At 52.4% G+C, this 18,541-nt stretch overlaps 1 protein-coding gene across 1 annotated transcript in view; it reads left to right on the top strand.

Moving 5' to 3' along the window:
* KDM2A (lysine demethylase 2A) overlaps positions 1–17,530 on the top strand; it is an 85,759-nt gene extending 68,229 nt beyond the window's left edge. Inside the window, exons 13-21 of the mRNA XM_065402651.1 lie at positions 8,000–8,083; positions 10,061–10,327; positions 10,550–10,681; positions 10,788–10,877; positions 12,325–13,031; positions 14,231–14,394; positions 14,962–15,120; positions 15,589–15,804; positions 17,021–17,530. Of these exons, the coding sequence (XP_065258723.1) occupies positions 8,000–8,083; positions 10,061–10,327; positions 10,550–10,681; positions 10,788–10,877; positions 12,325–13,031; positions 14,231–14,394; positions 14,962–15,120; positions 15,589–15,804; positions 17,021–17,202 (2,001 nt within the window). The 3' untranslated portion in view covers positions 17,203–17,530. The remainder of the gene's footprint in view (positions 1–7,999; positions 8,084–10,060; positions 10,328–10,549; positions 10,682–10,787; positions 10,878–12,324; positions 13,032–14,230; positions 14,395–14,961; positions 15,121–15,588; positions 15,805–17,020) is intronic.
* Positions 17,531–18,541: the final 1,011 nt, after the last annotated feature.

The following is an 18,541-nucleotide window of genomic DNA, read 5'->3' as shown; positions in this document are numbered from 1 at the left end:
GACTGATGGTCTTTACTCATATTTCAGAGATAAAATGTAAGTATTCAACCTACCAAATGATGTTTAGAGGGTCTCTGGGCCCAAAGGGGAAAACAGAACCCAACCTAATTTTGATTCCTTTAGGGGTGTAGAGATGCTAGTGTGACTAACAATCTCTACCAAGGCAGTTTTTTCTGGTGCCGTCATGGACACAAGTTCAGAAAATCAACTTAGGAACCATTTGGTCCATTTTCAGGTGCCACTGCAAGATTGTTCATGGCACAATGTATTCTCCATACTAGCCTTAATCCTCTGTTAGTGGTCAGCAGAACAATCTCTTCTGTTCCTTATTGCCCAGTACAGATGGACTCGGTTGTATTTTTGTTTGGTTGTTTGCCCAGGATATATGATCTCTTGCAGAATTCGCTAGGTGGGTTATTATATGCATGTTTCTCCTTTTCACCCTGTATCCCACCATGCTTTGCAATAGGCAGGCCTATGAAGATGGTCACCATGAGCCAGGTCTCTAACCCTTGCATTACTGAAGGAAGAAGGGAATTCCAGCCCACCCTTTTCCCAAAATATCAGCTTTGAATCCTAAAACCAAGGTTAGAAGGCTGGGTTTCTGTCCCACCCTTCCTCATTGTCCACTCCTACATTATGCTTTCTGTCCCTTCTGAAGCAGATGAAGAGGCAAACTTAGCCTTACCTCTCCACAGGTGGCACTGCCAGCCTTCTAGCCAAGCTTTGCCCATACTCCTGCCATCAGCACAAGTAGACCAGATTCCCACCCATTCCTTCTGTACAAAATTTTGAAAAAACATGCCCCTTCCAGTTTGGGGAAGTGAGCCAAGACTGTGGTTTATGGTAGTTACACGTGTGGAGAGGTGTGTCTGCATAGAGGAGTATACTGCTGGGTGGTTTAACTTTTTTCTTTTGCTTTTGTGGCTTTGTCATGTATGTTGTGTCGCAACCTTAACCATACACAGTACAGTGTTGTATGATATAAGAATTGTGAAAGTGGTGTGTCTGCACTCTTAAGCTGAAAAAGGGATATTGCTGCGTATCCTTACCATCTGAATATTAGGTGTACTGCCTTTAGATCCCTTCGCAGCTTGCACCAATTGATGTCGTATCTTGTGAATTACATGGCACATCAGGCACATTCTAAACGTCAGTTAATGGATGCTCCAGAAGGAGTATAGGAACTTCTTGGCCACTTTCCTAGGTTTTATAATCCACAAAACCTGGTGGATCATGCCTTGCAGATCAACAGAAAGGACTGTGGGTGAAAAGGAGTACAGACTGGCCAGAACATGCAATAGAACTCCTAAGCCAATTGTGAACTTCCACAGAGATCCTATCTCTTGTGAAAGAACCTCTTTGAGGCTTGCATATAAACTCAATCCATATTTTCAAGACTTTTTCTCCACAGCCATGAGGGCTAGAAACTTATTCAAATGAAAGCTTTGATTCTGGAGCAACTACTTGTCATCAAAAATATTAGTCAACAAACATCATGATGGAGGAAAAAACAGCTCAGGTGAATATTGTTAAATCAAAATAACCGACTAAGAAACTTTAAAGTCAGCTTTCCCTTAGATGCACTTAAAATCTACAAGGTACTCATTTAAGATTAAAAGATGATTAACTTTTTACCAAAAGTTTGAGACATGAATAAAGTTAAAGGGACGATTTTAAACAAATTATAATTAAATCTCTTGATCATTTTGGTAAAATCCTCAACATTAAATCTTCACTCTCAGATTATGTGCTGACGAGAGACGCTCCATTACTTATGGAAAACGAAGGGGTTTTGCTTTATGTAACAAAATTGAACCAAACCTTATCTTTGGAGCTGCTTGTCGATGCCTCCATAATTCAATACATGGCATAAAGGATGAATGAGACTTAGATACTGTGTTTAATTGCAAATATCCCTGAAGATCTTCCCATCTCTCTGGTACCAGGACTGTGAGTCTTACCTGTTTGCTGTTGGTTGGTTCAGTAACTCCCATATTCATCATGGTTTGTATTTCTTCCTGCAGAACTGCAGCCATCTTTTCAGAAATACAATGATACTATTGCTGTATCTGAGTGGAGTCCTACAGTGGTGATATGTTCTTCTGACTGGTCTTTCTGCTAGTAGTGCTCAGTCTTCCCTTGCAGTTCTTTTGTTCTCTGAGGTGTGGCTCAAATGAGGTTCTTCCTGATGTAACCCTAGCCTGTCTAGATCTTACATCTTCTCCATCCTCCACCCTTGTCTGGCTCATTGCTCCACTCCCAAAGAGTTAAGATATATTCTCACCACACTTGGCATTTGTCTGGGATAGCTGTCTGATAACTTAACAGCCTCGCTTTCTTCAAACTTGCATATTGTCCTTCCCACTCTGCAAGTAACTTATTCTGTTGCAACACTAAGGGTATGTCTTCACTACTGGCCAGTTCTGCGGGCTGCGATCGATCCAGCGGGGATCGATTTATCGTGTCTAGACTAGACACGATAAATCTATCCCCGAGTGCTCTCCCATAGATGCCTGTACTCCAGCTCGGCAAGAGACGCAGGCAGAGTTGACGGGGGAGCGGCAGCAGTCGATTCAGATCTAAGTATGTCGACTTAGATCGATTTCCTCCCCCCCCCTCCCCCCCCCCAAGTGTAGACCAGGCCTAATAAATAAAACCCTCTGTCCTGGTATTAGTAGGTTTTGCTTCCTCATTACGCTGGAACTGGGGGCTTCCTTAAAATGTTCTTGTGCCAGCTTGCTCATTTGGAAGAGTCCGTCGCTCACCTGAAGCTCTTGACTTGCTTTACTTTCCAGGCTTCGCTACGGTTCCCAGGTTTCTTTAAGAATGTGTAGCAGTCCTCTCATCTGTCAGACATAATAGAACAAAGTAAAAGCTATAGATACCGGAGGTATTTGCACATGAGCAGTCACCTATCCCAAACTGCCCATGTAGCACTTCCAGATTCCCACTGCATCTTTTAAACCTTTCTCTAGGGCCGTCAACCAATGGATGCAGTTGAATCCCTTTTATTTCCAATTGTCTGTACAGTGGCTACGTAACCCTGGACATGACATTTCTGGTGTTTGTGGTGTGTCCTGGATAACAATTGAACAAATGCACTCACCACCTGCTGGCTTTTTAATATCTTCTTTGGGAAAGGTTTCTGGATATGTAGTCATTAACAACCACTAGATACTGGTTATCCAAATAACTGCATTCTAGGGGTCTTGCAGCATCCATCATATGTGGGGAAAGTGACACCTCCTACAACTGGAAATATCACAAGATGTGTAATCACCTTTTTTTCTTAGTGAAGGCAACTTTCTGGAATTTCAGGCCAGGCTTGAATCCATTCCTCTACTTGTTCATACAAATCAGGCCAATAAAATCTTAGTGCTATCCTGTCCTAGGTTTCCTCTTGTTGGTGCAGAGGGGTCCTGCCTATGGAATTGTGTGTCAAACCATTAGGACCATTCCTCTACAAGCTTTAGGGATTACTGGCTTCTTCCTTTTGTGGGCCATTCTGATACATACTTATCTGTGGTCCCATATTTGGACATAGTTTATACCTTCACTGGTATACCCCTGACTTGTACACCACTTGGGAGTATAGAGGCTGAAGAGTGAGAGGGTTGTACCACATCCACCTTCATCTTTCTCTTAATCTCGCCTCATCATGCCCTACCCTCTTCTCCAAGGCTTTGTTTTTTAGCTTTTCCTGGCTCCTCAACAAACCTCTTGGTGTGATTCCAGGTCTTTCCTTTCTTGTCCCGTGATTGAATCACTACGCAAGCTGTAATGGTTTCACTAAGAAGGCCTATGAGAACTGGAAAACCTTGTCCTCATACCCTATTGGAAGGGAGTGTGTTCCTATTTTAACCTGCATCATAAAACAGTGATGTGTACTGCTGCATAGATCCCTCTGTCCTCATACATACAACCTGAACGTGGCAGCTCGGTCCAGATCTCTTGCAAAGAACAAACTTCTCAGAACTCCCTTTATCCAGTAGCACTCTTACCTCCTGACTATCATGCAAAGCCTTGTGCAACACTTACTGGTGCATAGCTAATATCTGGTTCCTCTTGAGGTACCTAAGCTGGCAATTGTGGGTTTTTAACAGGGCAGCCATTAGTTTGTGCCTCATCTGGTCTCAATAATAGAGGCTCCTTCCCCTCCCTCCCCCTGCTTTATGGTCTTAAAACCTGCTTCACACACACCCATTTTTTTTTCCAATCACCCTTGTCCCTCAGTCTTCCCACACCCAATGCTCCCCAAAGTCTTAGTGGGGACCTGGTTTCTTAGTGGTGTAGCTGTTCAGTGGGCCATCAGAGAAATCTGTTATATCGACTACCTGCTCATTGGGTTTATGAACAATCTAATTCCAAGTCTTGACCTCTTAGTCATTGCAGTAGTAAATGTTTATATTCTGGTAGTGCCCGGAGGCCCAACTGGGATTGGGATCCCATTGACCTGGGTGCTGTAAAAACACAGACTCCCTATCCTGAAGGGTGAACAATCTGAAGTTCCCATATCCAAGATCTCCTCTCTGATCTGGCTGCCGCCAGTGTGTAGCTGAGCTAATTGCTCATGGCAGAGTCTAACTGCTTCCCAGAACTGCGCCATATGTCTCTTCACCAATCGATTTTCTGGTTTCAGAGTAGCAGCTGTGTTAGTCTGTATCTGCAAAAAGAACAGGAGTACTTGTGGCACCTTAGAGACTAACATTTATTTGAGCATAAGTTTTCGTGGGCTACAGCCCACTTCTTCAGATGCATCCAAAGAAGTGGGCTGTAGCCTACGAAAGCTTATGCTCAGATCTATTTTCTGTTACCCCTGCAGTCGCTAATTAAATCCTCCTTCATTGAGGGACAGGAATGCAGGGCATGTTTCCCAGGAGGTGCATGTGATTGGTTGGTGAAGGACCCCATGTACTCCATGATTTGCAGACTTCTGCAGAATTGTGATCTAGCATCTCAGCTTTTTATTATTTGAAGCTTCTAACCTTTATGGGTGCAGAGATGTCTGCCTGAGTCTGCGGACAGCCTGCAACAGTAGCACTAAGATGGTCAGTTCACCATGGTGTTAATGCTGATGCCCAATATGGATGGCAGTTCAAACCACAGCCTTGTTAGCTACTGGATTATTTTAGTGGAAACATCCAGCTAATCTGTGCATCCCTGCCACATCCTTCCCAAACTGCTCCCCATGCCCCTTGGGTGCAAAAAAATCCAACTGTCCCCTGCTCACCTGCCAGACTTTCAGCTTTCCCTTCCAGCTTCTACAAGAGTGAAGGATCTGTGGTATGTAATACATTAAACTTTGGCAGCATAACACAATTTAAGAGACCTTAATTAGTACCATTTTCCTTGTATATTTCATACTTAAATAACATCCTCTATTTTTAGCTGAAGCTGTCCCACAATGTGCTATGTTGAGATTCACCAGTGATGGGAACGGGATGGGTGCACTGGGATATCTTGTGTAACTCAGGTAAACCCAGTATGGCTGTTTGACATAGCCACTAGAGGGGGACCTATAAATTGGTTCGAGGCTGCAACTGCCTCCAAAAGTTAGTGGAGGTGGTCTCTTAGCTGAAGTAGTGGAGGTTCATGTTTGTAGATCCCGAGGTTACCGGGTTCAATGCCTGCAGACTTGGTTTGTGTTCAGTAGAGTCTGCAATCGTCCCTGACCACCACCTTTCTCATCCGAATAATCTCATTTCCCCCCCCCCCCCCATGTGAGATGCTGTGCCCGTAAAACAGCCTGATTAAGACAATGGGAAGGTGGCTAGCCAGGGCGTGTAAGACGAGGACAAATACAGGCCAGCCGCAGCGCACACAAGGGGTTAACGCTTTTCTGTTGCTCTCTAAAGTCTGCCACACTGCCGGAGCCCTCGGGGGTCTGGCCCTGGGTTCTCCGATTGCAGTGGTGAGGGGAGGGGACAGGGAAGGGGGGCTCTTTGGACAGCCCTGTCTGCCAATCAGCGAGCCGCCAGCCGCTTATCCCAGCCTCCTCTGACTCTGCAGCAGAACGGAGCTGGCCTCTGCGCGCTGCCTCGCTCGCTGGCTCTTTCTCTTCTGCCATCTTCCGCTGCAAAGCATTGCTGGGAGCCGCATGTGGGTGACGCAGCAGCATTGTCTGCAGGCACAGGAAGCTGCGGACGGGGTCTGGAAAGGAGCGAGCTGGGTTCGGGGGGCGGCTCTTGGGAACATGTCTCCCGAAGAGCGGGGGGTTTGCTGATTTACACACTGTAAATCGGCAGGAGTGGAGCCAGGGAGAGCTCCGCAGCTCGCAGTGCAGGCAGCGAAACAAAGGGGCTCGGAAACTTCACCTCCCACAGCCTCGGCAGCTCCAGAGGGACGTGGCACACAAGGTCAGGCAGCTAGCAGAGCTTCCTTGGGGAGAATGGATGGGAATCCCCGGGTGGGGAGGCACTCAGCTGCCATCCACGTTTCCGCAGAACAATGCTGCTGGCACTGTTCTGTGAGATCCTGCCCTCTCAAAACAGCTCCCTGCTGGGGCTCGGGCTGTCCTCTCTCATCTGACTGGGGTTGGCTTGCTTACGTGGGGTCCTTGCACCTTTTTCGGGGGGTCATTCTGGGGTGGGAATCCCGTCGCCCGTTCCCTCTATGGGAGCATTTTCCGTTTGTGCTAGTGATCGTCGCAGCGGGGTGTTACAAGGCTGGGAGTTGGCGTTCTCCCTCCTGAGATGAGAGCAGAGGGGACATATTTAGGGTCCCCCTCCCCAAACTGCCTTGTTTGGTTAGATGGTGGATCAGGGTGTGCCCCCTCCCACTCAAAGCAGGGTGTGCATGCCTGAACAGCCAGCCAGCCACCCCCTGGAGTGCCCAGGGCAGGGGGAGTGTGCATTTTCCCCCTCCCTGCTCTGATAGGCATTGAGGCGTGTGTCTAAATGCCCCCAGACCCTGACCTTTCCTTTCAGTGTGTGCTCATGGGAAGGCTGGCTGAGGGAGGAAAGTCTGGTTGTGGACTGTGCTGCTCTGGGAGTGGAGGCAGCCACTTCCGCCCGCCCGCAGTCTTCTCAGAAGGGCGGGGAGTAACGGGAAAGCAGCCCTCCCCGGCAGAGGCTTCCTTTGGGGGGACGTGCATCCCTTGGGGAGGGGCGGAGGTGAGCCCAGCCCATGCCCTGTTTCCTCTTGGCAGCAGGAAGCACTGCACTTGCCTGGCACATGGGAGTGCCAGCAGGAGGCTCCTGAAAACGTAGCCATAGCAACAGCCAAGTAAATAAAGCACATCTGCAAGGGCAATCTGGGTGGGTGGGGTGGAGAGCAGAGGCAGTAGGCTTGGCACTGGTAGCCCAAGAGCCCTCCTGGGGATGCAGGTGCCTGTTGCTAACACCTGGCTGTAGTATGTTGTCCTTGAGTTAAAGGTAGGCGGGCCAGCCCTGGGAACATTCCCAGAAGCCGCGAAGCTCTGCCGCCTTTTGGAACTGTTAATTACTGTGAAATCCAAACTGGAAGGCAGAATAGGAAGACACTTCTAGCTACCTGGCACCCAGCACAGGGCTGTGCGGTTTCCCTGTGAGAATGACTGCCTCCTACACCAGAGCAGGGGGCTGGCTGTCCTGCACTCTGTCTGCTGCTTCGAGCATTTGAATTACAGGGAAGCATCATGCCCCAACTCGGCTCCTCGGGGAAACGGGCCAGGCTTCCTCTCCTCTACCCTACACTGTTTCAAAAGAACTAGTCCTCATACATGTGCACACTCCTCTCAGCATGGTCTGCCAGGGACTGCTGGGCTGAAATGGCTAGATAACTATCACTTGTGTAGCTCAGCTCTGCTAATGATGAACAGGTGTCTCTGCTGGGAGTGGCGCGAAGCAGCTGGGGGTGGAGTGGAGGACATCTTTTCCCCAGCTACTGCAGCAGTGTGTGAAAAGAATGTTCTCTCCCTCGCATCTGGACAGATCCAGGCTGGCAGCAGTTTCTTGTTCCCTTGCTTACCTATCTGTGCTTCTGTTTCCTTCCTTTTCTCTTCCTGACTCTCCACTAGCTGCTGCTGGAAGAGCACGCAAACAGCGACCCCAAACTGGCACTTACAGGAGTCCCTATCATCCAGTGGCCCAAGAGAGACAAGGTAAGAGATGGGGCTGTACCATGGCCCAGCCAACTGCTGGTGGTTTGGGTTTCGTCTGGCCTCTCTTCTCCCTATTGCTTCTTCTGCAGAGAGATTCCAGTGGTGGAAGTGGAGAGCAGAGCCCTGGAGTCTAATTGCCCCATGACCCTCCACAGGAGTTGGCGTTCTGTTTGACATAGCCACTAGAGGGGGACCACAGGGGAGAGGAGTCATGTTCCCAGCAGCCCTTCCCAGAGCCACTTAAATGCAGGAATGTGGATGGGAGGAGGCAGCAAGATGCAGGATTAGAGAAAGTGGTGCTGTCACATTCCCCACTTCAGGTGAAATGCAAAGTGCAGAAGTGAAAGATGAACATGTACACAGAAGCGCACTTGGGTTTAAGTCGGCACCCACCAGCAAGCACCTCTAAGCCAGTGAACTTTCCATAAGTGGCTGTCTTGGAGCAGAGTTTGGGCCTCCCACAGATATGCCCTTTATCTACTGTCTGCTCTCTTAACAAGCCCACAGCAGGGCGAAGCAGGCAGCTTCCCCACGCTCATGAGGATCAGTCCCAGCTATGCTCCTGCCTTCCTGCGAAGGAATGCTTCCCAGAGGTGGCAGCTAGCTAGCGATCCAGAGTGACTGCTTCAGACTCTGCCCTCACATCCTATCCATGAATCTAAGTGTGTTGGTCTGAATACCAGTCATTCACATGCAAACGGGAGTCACCACTCTCCGCCAGTTCCATCCATAGTTTGCTATCCAGTCGTGGAGCTGAAGTGATGCCATGTGATTCATTTGTCCAATCACTTGCCACTAGTGGCGAATAGTCACAGGGAAAACTTAGTGAAAGGTCCCATAGGATGAAATGTTTGCCTAACTTATTCGGCAAATACATAGGAATAAGCAGTGAGGCCTAGATTTTAAAAGGTACATGGGAGATAGATACCTAAATACTTAAAAAAAAAAAAAAAAAAATTGCCTGTACGTTCATAAGTCTGAATTTGTTCCCCAAAAGGGAGTGAGCATGCTGGATAATGGGCTCCCTCTAACAGAAATTATTGTGTTGGCAGTTGGCCAAGGAGTTTTTCTGCCTTCCTACCTCTTGACTTGGAGAAAGGGAGATACAGTAAGCCCCCCACCCAGGCCCTTTGGCCAGGTGGGTCTGCAGTTTACCCCAGCGGAGATTAGTTTATGCCCCATAGCTCTGTGAGGGTTAATAGTCTGTCCCTTTTGTTCTGGCTGCTCTCGCCATGGGTGTTGCTCTTAGAAATGTCAGAGTAGGATGTCTCTTGAAGGAGAATTTGGGAACTGTACTGCTCCAAGGGGCAGTGCGTCAATATTCAGGCCTGGACCAAAAAGCCTTCCTAGATGAAGAGACCGTTGACCAGCCCTAACAGGCTGAGCTTGGATCCCAGCTTCCCAGTGGTATAAAGCACTGGCAGTTGGAGAATTTGCTGCAATTGTGTGGAGAAGACTGTTGCGAAGGTGCTTAGCAGCTGGGCCAGTTATAAACAGTTTCAGATTTGGCATACTTTCCCAGCCACTGTCCCTGGGTCAGAAACAAGTCTCACCAGGGGAAGGCTGGAAGGGAGCGAGCCACTGTCTAGGATCATAGTGAGATGTAGGGGCCCATTTGCAGCTCTGACTGGACTGGAAGAAGAGATTGGGGTATGGATTGGGAAAGAAGATAAGTGCTGCAAACAGTCACTTCCCTTCCTTGGCTCATGGTATGAAAGTGCTGACTTCCCACCCGACTCTGGGGTGTAGCAGCTAGTGGCAAGGGATCTAATCCTGCCTTCCCTTGGATACATCAATACCCAGCTCTCTAAAATGGGGAAAATGCTGACTGGGCTGAGTCTCTGCAGTCCTTTGAGATCCAAATGAAAGGGGCAAGACCGGGGCTTGCTGAGATGCTCCTGCTGCCCGAACATGACAGAAAGCTGTGAGCCATGAACCTCCCAATCTTTGACCTCTCCTTTGTGCTTCTATCGCCAGCTAAAGCTCCAGGCCCGACCGAAGGTGCGCCTGCCCACCATCCCCATCACCAAGCCTCACACCATGAAGCCAGCCCCACGCCTGGCACCTGTAAGGCCCACAGTGTCTCCGATAGTGTCAGGAGCACGACGGAGGCGAGTGCGGTGCCGTAAATGCAAGGCCTGCATGCAAGGCGAGTGCGGCATGTGCCACTACTGCAGGGACATGAAGAAGTTTGGGGGGCCTGGTCGCATGAAGCAGTCCTGCGTCCTCCGGCAGTGCTTAGCGGTGAGTTCTGCAGCAAGTTACGTTGGGGAGGGAGCGGTGGCTAGCCACTTGGGGCCAAGGTTGGAGGGGAATTTGTTTGAGCCTTCCACTCCAAATCTGAATTTGACAGAGCAGAATTTGGGGCAACCCAAGGGAGCTCCTGGAACTAGCCATCCCCCAAGCTTGAGGGCACTTCCTTTGGGGTGCCCGTCTCCCTGGTTTCACTCTTGGCTTCCTTTGTAGCCCAGGCTGCCTCACTCGGTCACGTGCGCGCTTTGCGGGGAGGTGGATCAGAATGAGGATTCGCAGGACTTTGAGAAGAAGCTCATGGAATGCTGCATCTGCAATGAGATAGTTCACCCTGGCTGCCTGCAGGTGAGGTGGGCCTAGGGACATGGGTTTTGGGTCCACACTCATGTGGGAGGTGGGGGGCAAATGGCTGAAGGGTGGTGCCTAACCACTTGGTATGTCCCGTCTGCAGATGGACGGGGAAGGGCTGCTGAATGATGAATTGCCCAATTGCTGGGAGTGTCCAAAGTGCTACCAGGGTGATGACTCGGAGAAGGGCCAGGTAAGAGGAGACCCACTCGCCTGGACAGCACCAGTGTGGGGAGAATGGGAGGACTTGGATTGCCCTCTAAACGCACACCCCACTCAGATCTTCTCAGATGGGGAGGTATGTGGGGAAGCGGGGAGCCCAGCTGGTTGTGGGATGCTACTCACTCTGGACACTGAGTTGCAGGGAGAATTGAGGAGGCTCTGAGGTCACCATGCCATGGAGCCAGGCATGTGTGCGTGTATGTGCATGGCCACATGGGGTCAACAGGAACTGATGCTCTAGAGGGCAGTGAGTGCCATGTCAGGCAGGTGGGCACTGGTGGAGCTGTGGCACCTCGGTGTGGCCAGGTGGCTTGCAGGCACTGGTGAAGCTGCGCGTTGCTAACTTCAGTGGAGCTGGTTCATAGCTCTTCCGTGTCCACCCCCCACGACGTTCACAGAGAGCCCGTCAGCAAGCAAACTCCAGCATCCTGCAGAAGAAACGACTCCTCAAAGGGCACTGGCGCCCAGACCCTGCCACCAAGCAGCGAGCAGACTATGTGCGGCGCCGGCTGGCCAAGTGGAGGCTGGCAGCGCTGCCTAGGCGGCAGAACTACAGTTACCAGCTCATACGTAGAACTGTGCCTGTTGCCCCAGAGAGCAGTGTCCCAGCAGAGGCGAGCAAGGTGGGGGACCCTCCTGCAGGGAGTGGGCCTGCAACTCGGGAGGAGATGAATGTGGCCAGCCTGGGTGCAGGGCTCAGCGGTGGGAAGGGGGCAGGTTTCCCATTGGCCTCAAGGACATAGCAAAGTCTTGTGGCTTAATCCTTCCACCACCACTCCCTTAGGCAAAGGACCTCAGTGGGTACTTAGCCATCCTGAAAGTCAGGCTGCTTGTTCAGGTGACCAGGTGCTGAGCTCTGATCACGTAACTCCTAAAAGCTGGTGCTGTTCCCAGCCAGCCTCCAAATCTCTGCCCCTCCCATCAGTGTGACTCCCAAGAGTTTGACTGAGTCCTCTGTGCAGGTGGGTTTGCAAATGGTGGAGGGCCCAATGGCCCCACCCTGGAAACCAGTTGTGGGTAAGGCCTGGTGAACTTGCCATGGCCTGGGTGCGAGGCTACTGTAAAGAAGATGCCCGCAGCCTGGATGGTTTGCTCGAGCCCCTCTGCCCTTTATGTTGTAACACCCTGCACTCCCTACCCTGGTTACTACAGGTCTGTGTTGGTAGAGCAGACTTGCCATATGGACAGTGCTGGGCAAACTCTCCTTAGCCCCTCCTCCACATACTGGGCACTGCTGGTGCGGACCCCGCTATTCAGTGCCCAGAGAAAGTGGTCTTGCCCAGGTGAGTGGGGCCCTGTATCAGCACAGTGGCGGTGTGTTTCCCCTGGGGTTTTGCCTGCTGTGCCATTGGGGGGTGCTGTCTGGGCCTGGCACTGTTGATAGGTGAGGTGTTAACTGCCCTCTGGCTGCTTTGCAGAAACGGAAGATGGAGGAGAGCGATGAGGACACAGTGCAGGCCAAAGTCCTGCGACCCCTGCGGAGCTGCGAGGAGCCCCTGACACCCCCACCGCACTCGCCCACCTCCATGCTGCAGCTGATCCACGACCCGGCATCGCCGCGGGGTGTGGCGACGCGCTCGTCCCCGGGGGCCGGCCCCAGTGACCACCACAGTGCCAGCCGGGATGAGCGCTTCAAGCGGCGGCAGCTGCAGCGGCTCCAGGTCACAGAGCGCACCGTGGTGCGGGAGAAGGAGAACAACCCCAGCGGCAAGAAGGAGCTGTCAGAGGTGGAGAAGGCCAAGCTGCATGGCTCCTACCTTACGGTCACGCTGCAGAGGCCCGCCAAAGACCTGCATGGCACCTCTATCGTGCCCAAGCTGCAGGCCATCACCGCCTCCTCCACTAATCTGCGGCACTCTCCCCGCGTGGTCGTGCGCCACTGCCCAGCCAGGACGCCCCAGCGGGCCGGGGAGGAGGAGGCAGATGAGGAGGAGGCAGTAGACGAGGAGGAGGAGGAGGAAAGCGCGGAGGAGGGCGGGGCGGCCCGGCTGAATGGCAGAGGCGGCCGAGTGCAGGATGGCGAGGAGAGCTGGATGCAGCGCGAGGTGTGGATGTCCGTCTTCCGCTACCTCAGCCGCAGAGAGCTCTGCGAGTGTATGCGGGTGTGCAAGACCTGGTACAAATGGTAAGTGGGGCATAGTGCCATCCCCGCCCTCATCAAAGGCAGTGGACCCCTGCCAGCTGGTCAGTACCAAATAGGAGATGATCAGAGCTGGGAGGGTTGTTTCAGGGTCAATTGCAGCCCCATCGCAGCTGGTATGTATTGGGGCCCCTGGCAGAGGTGCCATGTCCCTCTGGCTCTTGGCTGAGGTATGTTGATGCTAGAAGCTTGTCGTGCTGCTATTTGTGCCATACGTGCTCTTCCAGTCTCAAGAAATAACCTTCTCTGCATGGCTCTGTTGGGCCGTGATCAGTGGGTTGTCCTCTCCATCAGAGAGCATTTCCTGAGTTCCAGTCCCTGCCTTCCATCCTTGCTAGTGCCCAAGGTGACTAATCCTGCACTTTCCTTACCTTTCCTGTGGTTGACAGTGTCCTGTGTCCACCAGCCTTCTCCTGGTGGCTTTTGCAGAGCTGTCTCCAGGCTGTACAAACTAACTCTCTATGGAGGGCACTGTACAAGGACACTGAGGACTGGGGACTGTCTCTGGGCTCTGCACTGTTGCAGTGATGTCTCCCGTAGGGTCCTGAGTCTCTTACCCCCTCCAGTCCCCAGTCGTGATGGGCACGTGGTGATTACCTGTTCCACCCAGGGGCCTTTTTCTCTCACCTCACGCTACCTGGTGGCTCTCATCAAGGCAATGGAGTTACCTGTAGCTTGTGTGAGGAGAGCTGGCCCCTCAGGCAGAACATGCAGCCTCCTAGCTAGTGAAGTGGGAAGCAGGGACCCATCTTTCCCTAACCCCTCAGCCTTAGCAACTTCAGTGCCCATGAAGGCACAAGCACACTAGATCCTACAGGCCTGCAAGACCTGTTAGCTGCTGGCCCAGCATGGTTTCTCTTCCAGGCGTTCCCTGGTCCTTATTGTAACCAGCAGTGCTGAGATAACCGACTGCCCTGTTGCTGGTTCCCAGAGCAGCCTAACCCCTGTTCTGGGGCATGAGCCGCATGACTGGCATCAGAAATGGCTCCTCCAGCACAAGCTGGAATGTGTCTAGAGACAGACTGGTGCTGAAGAGCCTGCAGTAGTCTGATTAGCACAGCGAGCTCCCCGGTCCTTTGGAGCATGTTACCACTGGAGCTCCTTCACTCCCTTGGCATCCAGCAGTCTGTATCGGGTGGGGCCATGGGCTCTTCCTATCCAACCTGCGTGTCTCTGTGCATCAGGTGCTGCGACAAGAGATTGTGGACGAAGATTGATTTGAGCAGGTGCAAGTCCATCACTCCCCAGGCCCTGAGCGGCATCATCAAGAGGCAGCCGGTCAGCCTCGACCTTAGCTGGACCAATATCTCCAAAAAACAGCTCACCTGGCTTGTCAACAGGCTGCCAGGTCAGTGGGGCTTGTGCTTGGGAGGATGCGGGGGGACTTGTCTCTTCAGCGTGTGGGTTGTAATGCTGAGGGCAAAGCAGAACTGCCCTTTGTCTGGTAGCCCCACCACCACTTTGAATAGCCAGCCAGCCATAACCCTGTGCCCCTTGTGGATGTCAGAGGTAACCTAGGATTGTTGCCATGTTCATGTATCTTCAGGGTATCTCATGGTACCACCCATTCCCAGGAGTCCTTTTGGATCTTCCTGAGTCACATGGAGAAGCCGGCTCTAGCAGTAAGTTCCCTGTGTCCTCCAGTCTCCCCATCATTGAAGAGGAGACCTCTTCAGTGCTGGGTGGGGAGACCTCCCCACGCCTATCCTGCCAGGATGAGGTGGGAATTCAGGTTCTGTGTACATCTCGTCCTGGCTGTCTCTCTCCCAGGGGTGGGCAAGAGGTGAAGTCATTAGAATGTGTTGGCGGGAGTGTGGACAAAGGATCCTGTTGGTCTCAGATCAGAAAGGAAGCTACAGGGGTGTCTTGGAGTTCAGGGCTCTCTTGACTCACTGGTTCCCCCTCTTCTCGGCAGGCCTGAAAGACCTCATCTTAGCAGGCTGTTCCTGGTCTGCAGTCTGTGCGCTCAGTACCTCCAGCTGCCCCCTTCTCAGGACCCTCGATCTTCGGTGGGCAGTAGGAATCAAGGACCCTCAGATCCGGGACTTGCTCACACCTCCCACAGACAAACCCAGTATGTTGGTTCCTGGGTCATATGAGGGTGGACGGTGTGGTTGCGCAAGGAAGGCCTGTGTTCAGGTGGGATGGGGTTGTGGTTACCAAGAAGAATCTCCCGGGGGCAGTGTTCAGGGAATGTGGTGGGAGCTGTGGTTGCCATGGGATGGGGGTATTTCCTCAGGGATCCATATTTCTGGGAGCGAGATGGGGGCTGTAGTCTCCAGGTAGTGTTGCAGGGTGGCTGGGCTGCACTGACTTATTAGACCAACAAGGAGTCCGGTGGCACCTTAAAGACTAACAGATTTATTTGGGCATAAGCTTTTGTGGGTAAAATCCTCACTTCTTCAGATGCATCCCCTGATACTTGACTTATTAGAAGTTCATCTCTTGGTGCAGGTGATGAAGTGGGAGGTGCTGGCATGTAGCAGGCGGGAATACAGCTGGGGGTGGCCATCACATGGTTGTTTCCCACGCACCTCTGCAGGTCAAGACAATCGCAGCAAACTCCGCAACATGACAGACTTCCGGCTAGCTGGTCTGGACATCACCGATGCCACGCTCCGGCTCATCATCCGCCATATGCCCCTGCTCTCACGACTCGACCTTAGTCACTGCAGCCACCTTACGGACCAGTCGGCCAACCTCCTAACGGCCGTGGGGTCTTCCACGCGCAACTCACTCACTGAGATCAACATGGCAGGTGCCTGCAACCTCTGCACCCCTCCACTGGCACCTTGCGTGATTCCAGACAGGGCCACTGCTCCGCCTTCATTTACCCTAGCTTCGGAGGGGTTCCATGCTGCTGGGGGACAGTGGCGGGGTGGGGGTTAGTTTCCATGTTGGCTCAGTCGTGACCTTCAGCACAGTCCTGCTCCATAGGGATGAGTGAACTGTGAGTCTTCGACAATACCCGGCAGCTAGGAATCTGCTCCCAAGGCCGAATGAAGGGGGTGGCCTCATGTGGCATTGTCTCCAGTGCCCCAGATGTTCCTCAGCATCTGCTGCAGGGTTATGCTCTGAAATCGGCACTCTTTCCTTTTAAACACATTACGTCGATAGCCCTTATGGCCAGTAGGGCTGATCGGAATCCACAATTCCCATCCTGTGGGGAAACGCTCAGATGGATGAAAACCTTCATTCCACATGAGAGTGAGATCAAAACTGTTTCATAACTGAGACCCTCCGAGCCACCCAGACGCCAGTCAGCCCTGCTTTCAGGCTCTCTGGCATACAGCCAGAACCCCCAGCTTGAGCCAGGGCTGTGCCGGGCTCCCAGTTCTGTGGCAGCTGACCTAGCGGGTGCAGGGAACCAGGTGAGATGGCTGGGAACCAGGCAGGCTTTCAGAGCACAACTAGAAGAGTGGATGAAGTGAACACATCCCAATGGAACATTTTGATTTTGTGAAATCAGCCTTTTCTGACAAACATTGTCTGACCATTTCCAGCCAGCTCTACATTCCAGACCCAAGGGTTCCCTTAGCTACCAGAACACACCATCTCCCTCTTGACAAGTGCAGGGTGAATGGTAGAGACCCAGTCCATGGCAGGCGGAAAAGGTTAAAATCTAGGGGCTGCTTAGACTGAGGTTGACATCAGATTAAATTCCATAGGGGGTGCTGGCTGGGGTATTCATAGGGCTGAGGGGCAGAGGCAGATGTTAGCCGGAGGAAGGGGGGAGGGGGTGTGCTGTGCTGACTGGGATATTTAGGGGGATATTGCTCTGGCTGGGATGTTTTCATATTCAGTATAAACCTCAATGTGTGTTTCCCTTCCTCTAATCTACCCCATGTTCCCAGCTGGCTGCCCCAGCTCCCTGCCAAACTTGTCCGAGCTTCCTGTGGGGTGTGCAGGGCCGTGCATGGCATGTGGGGGGTACTGCGTGCTCTGCTGTAACCCCTTCCTCCTCTTCTGCTCAGGTTGCAATAAGCTGACGGACCAGTCCCTGCTGTACCTTCGGCGCATCTCCAACCTCACCCTGATCGACCTGCGAGGCTGCAAGCAGATTACCCGCAAGGCCTGCGAGCACTTCATCTCAGACCTGTCCATCAGCAGCCTCTACTGCTTGTCCGATGAGAAGCTGATCCAGAAAATCAGCTAGAGACCAACCCCAGGCAGACTGAGGAGAAGGAAAGATCCCATCCCACCCCTCTCAGAGAGGCGCTCCTCCTCCCCAGCCCTGTCCTGCTGTGAGGCCAGCATCCTGCACTCCTCCATCACCCACCTCCACAGGCAGGGCAGTAGCCAGCCCCACTCCACTGGGTCTCCTCCTCCTCCTCTTCCTGGGATTTCGGCAGCGGAAGGGGTCCCGCCAGGCTGATCGATAGCTGAGGAGAAATGGGCCGTGGCCAGGGGAGCTTGTTCTGGAGCCTGGCTGCTCTTAGTCTGAGGTTGTGCAGAGGTGTCTTCGCAGGGAAATGTGCCCCGCTTTTCTCCCCGCCTTGGCACCCCAAAACAGATTTCACTTCCTACTCAGCAAGGGGAGCGCCCTGGAAAAGGGATTGGAGCTGGATGGTATGAAGCAAGCATGCCTGGTCTCTCCAGTACCACTGCCACAGATGTGGCTGTTGGCCCTGTGGCTTGTCATACTTGGCACTCATGCCACATCTCTGCCCCCTGAGCTTTTCCTCCTCTTAGCCTTGCCTCACCCAAGTGGCCAGGGTTTGCCTCCTGCAGCTTGTATGTAGAGGGCGAGAGCCCTATGGCAGTGGGTTCTCAAGGCTAGGTGTCTCCCTTGGTTAGCCAAGCTTCCACTCCAGAGCAGCACTAGACTGCTCACAGCACCATATATCCACACCCCCATGAGGATGAGTGTGTCCAGCCCTTCTGGAAGGGCTGGGGGTGGGTGTCTGCAGGGGGCCAGGTCCATCAGAGCTCAGGGAGGACTCAGAAGGCATCCAGAGGGGTTTCTAGATCCTGCACAGGGTGGGCTACATGCTCTCCCCACCCCCTTGGGCAGGCTAGTATAATTGAGCACTCTTGGGATGCTGCGGCCAGAGGAGAGGATGCTTCTCCATCTTGTCACCCAGTGTGTAGCTGTCAGCTCTCGAACTGGGAGATGTGGAAGGGGGTGTGAAAGTCCCCATCCCCTTACCCCTTTAGCTGCCACTTTTCCTTTGCAATGAATGGTCGGTCCAAAGAACCCTCTCTCTTGGGCAGCAGAGAGCTTTTTGCACTTTAAAAAGAAAGGTTGGAATCTTATTTTGGGTCATTTCCCCCCCTCCCCTCCCCCAAGTGACTGGACGCTCCCTTGACTGTCTGAGCTTGTTGATGTTTAATGCACAGTTTGCACTCTGCTCTCTTTCCCCTCCTCCTACTGCCCCCCAAATCCCCTCCTTCTAAGCATACGGATAGCACAAAACCAGCCTGCCACGTGTTCCCCCCCAGCCCCTTTCCAGCCTTACGGGGGAGAAAGGAACTCTCTAAGCAGCAGGGAAAAG

This window comes from Emys orbicularis, chromosome 4 (assembly GCF_028017835.1).
Source record: "Emys orbicularis isolate rEmyOrb1 chromosome 4, rEmyOrb1.hap1, whole genome shotgun sequence".
Lineage (NCBI taxonomy): Eukaryota > Metazoa > Chordata > Testudines > Emydidae > Emys > Emys orbicularis.
Note: the sequence above shows the minus strand (reverse complement) of the source record. Positions and strands in the feature narration are given on the sequence as shown.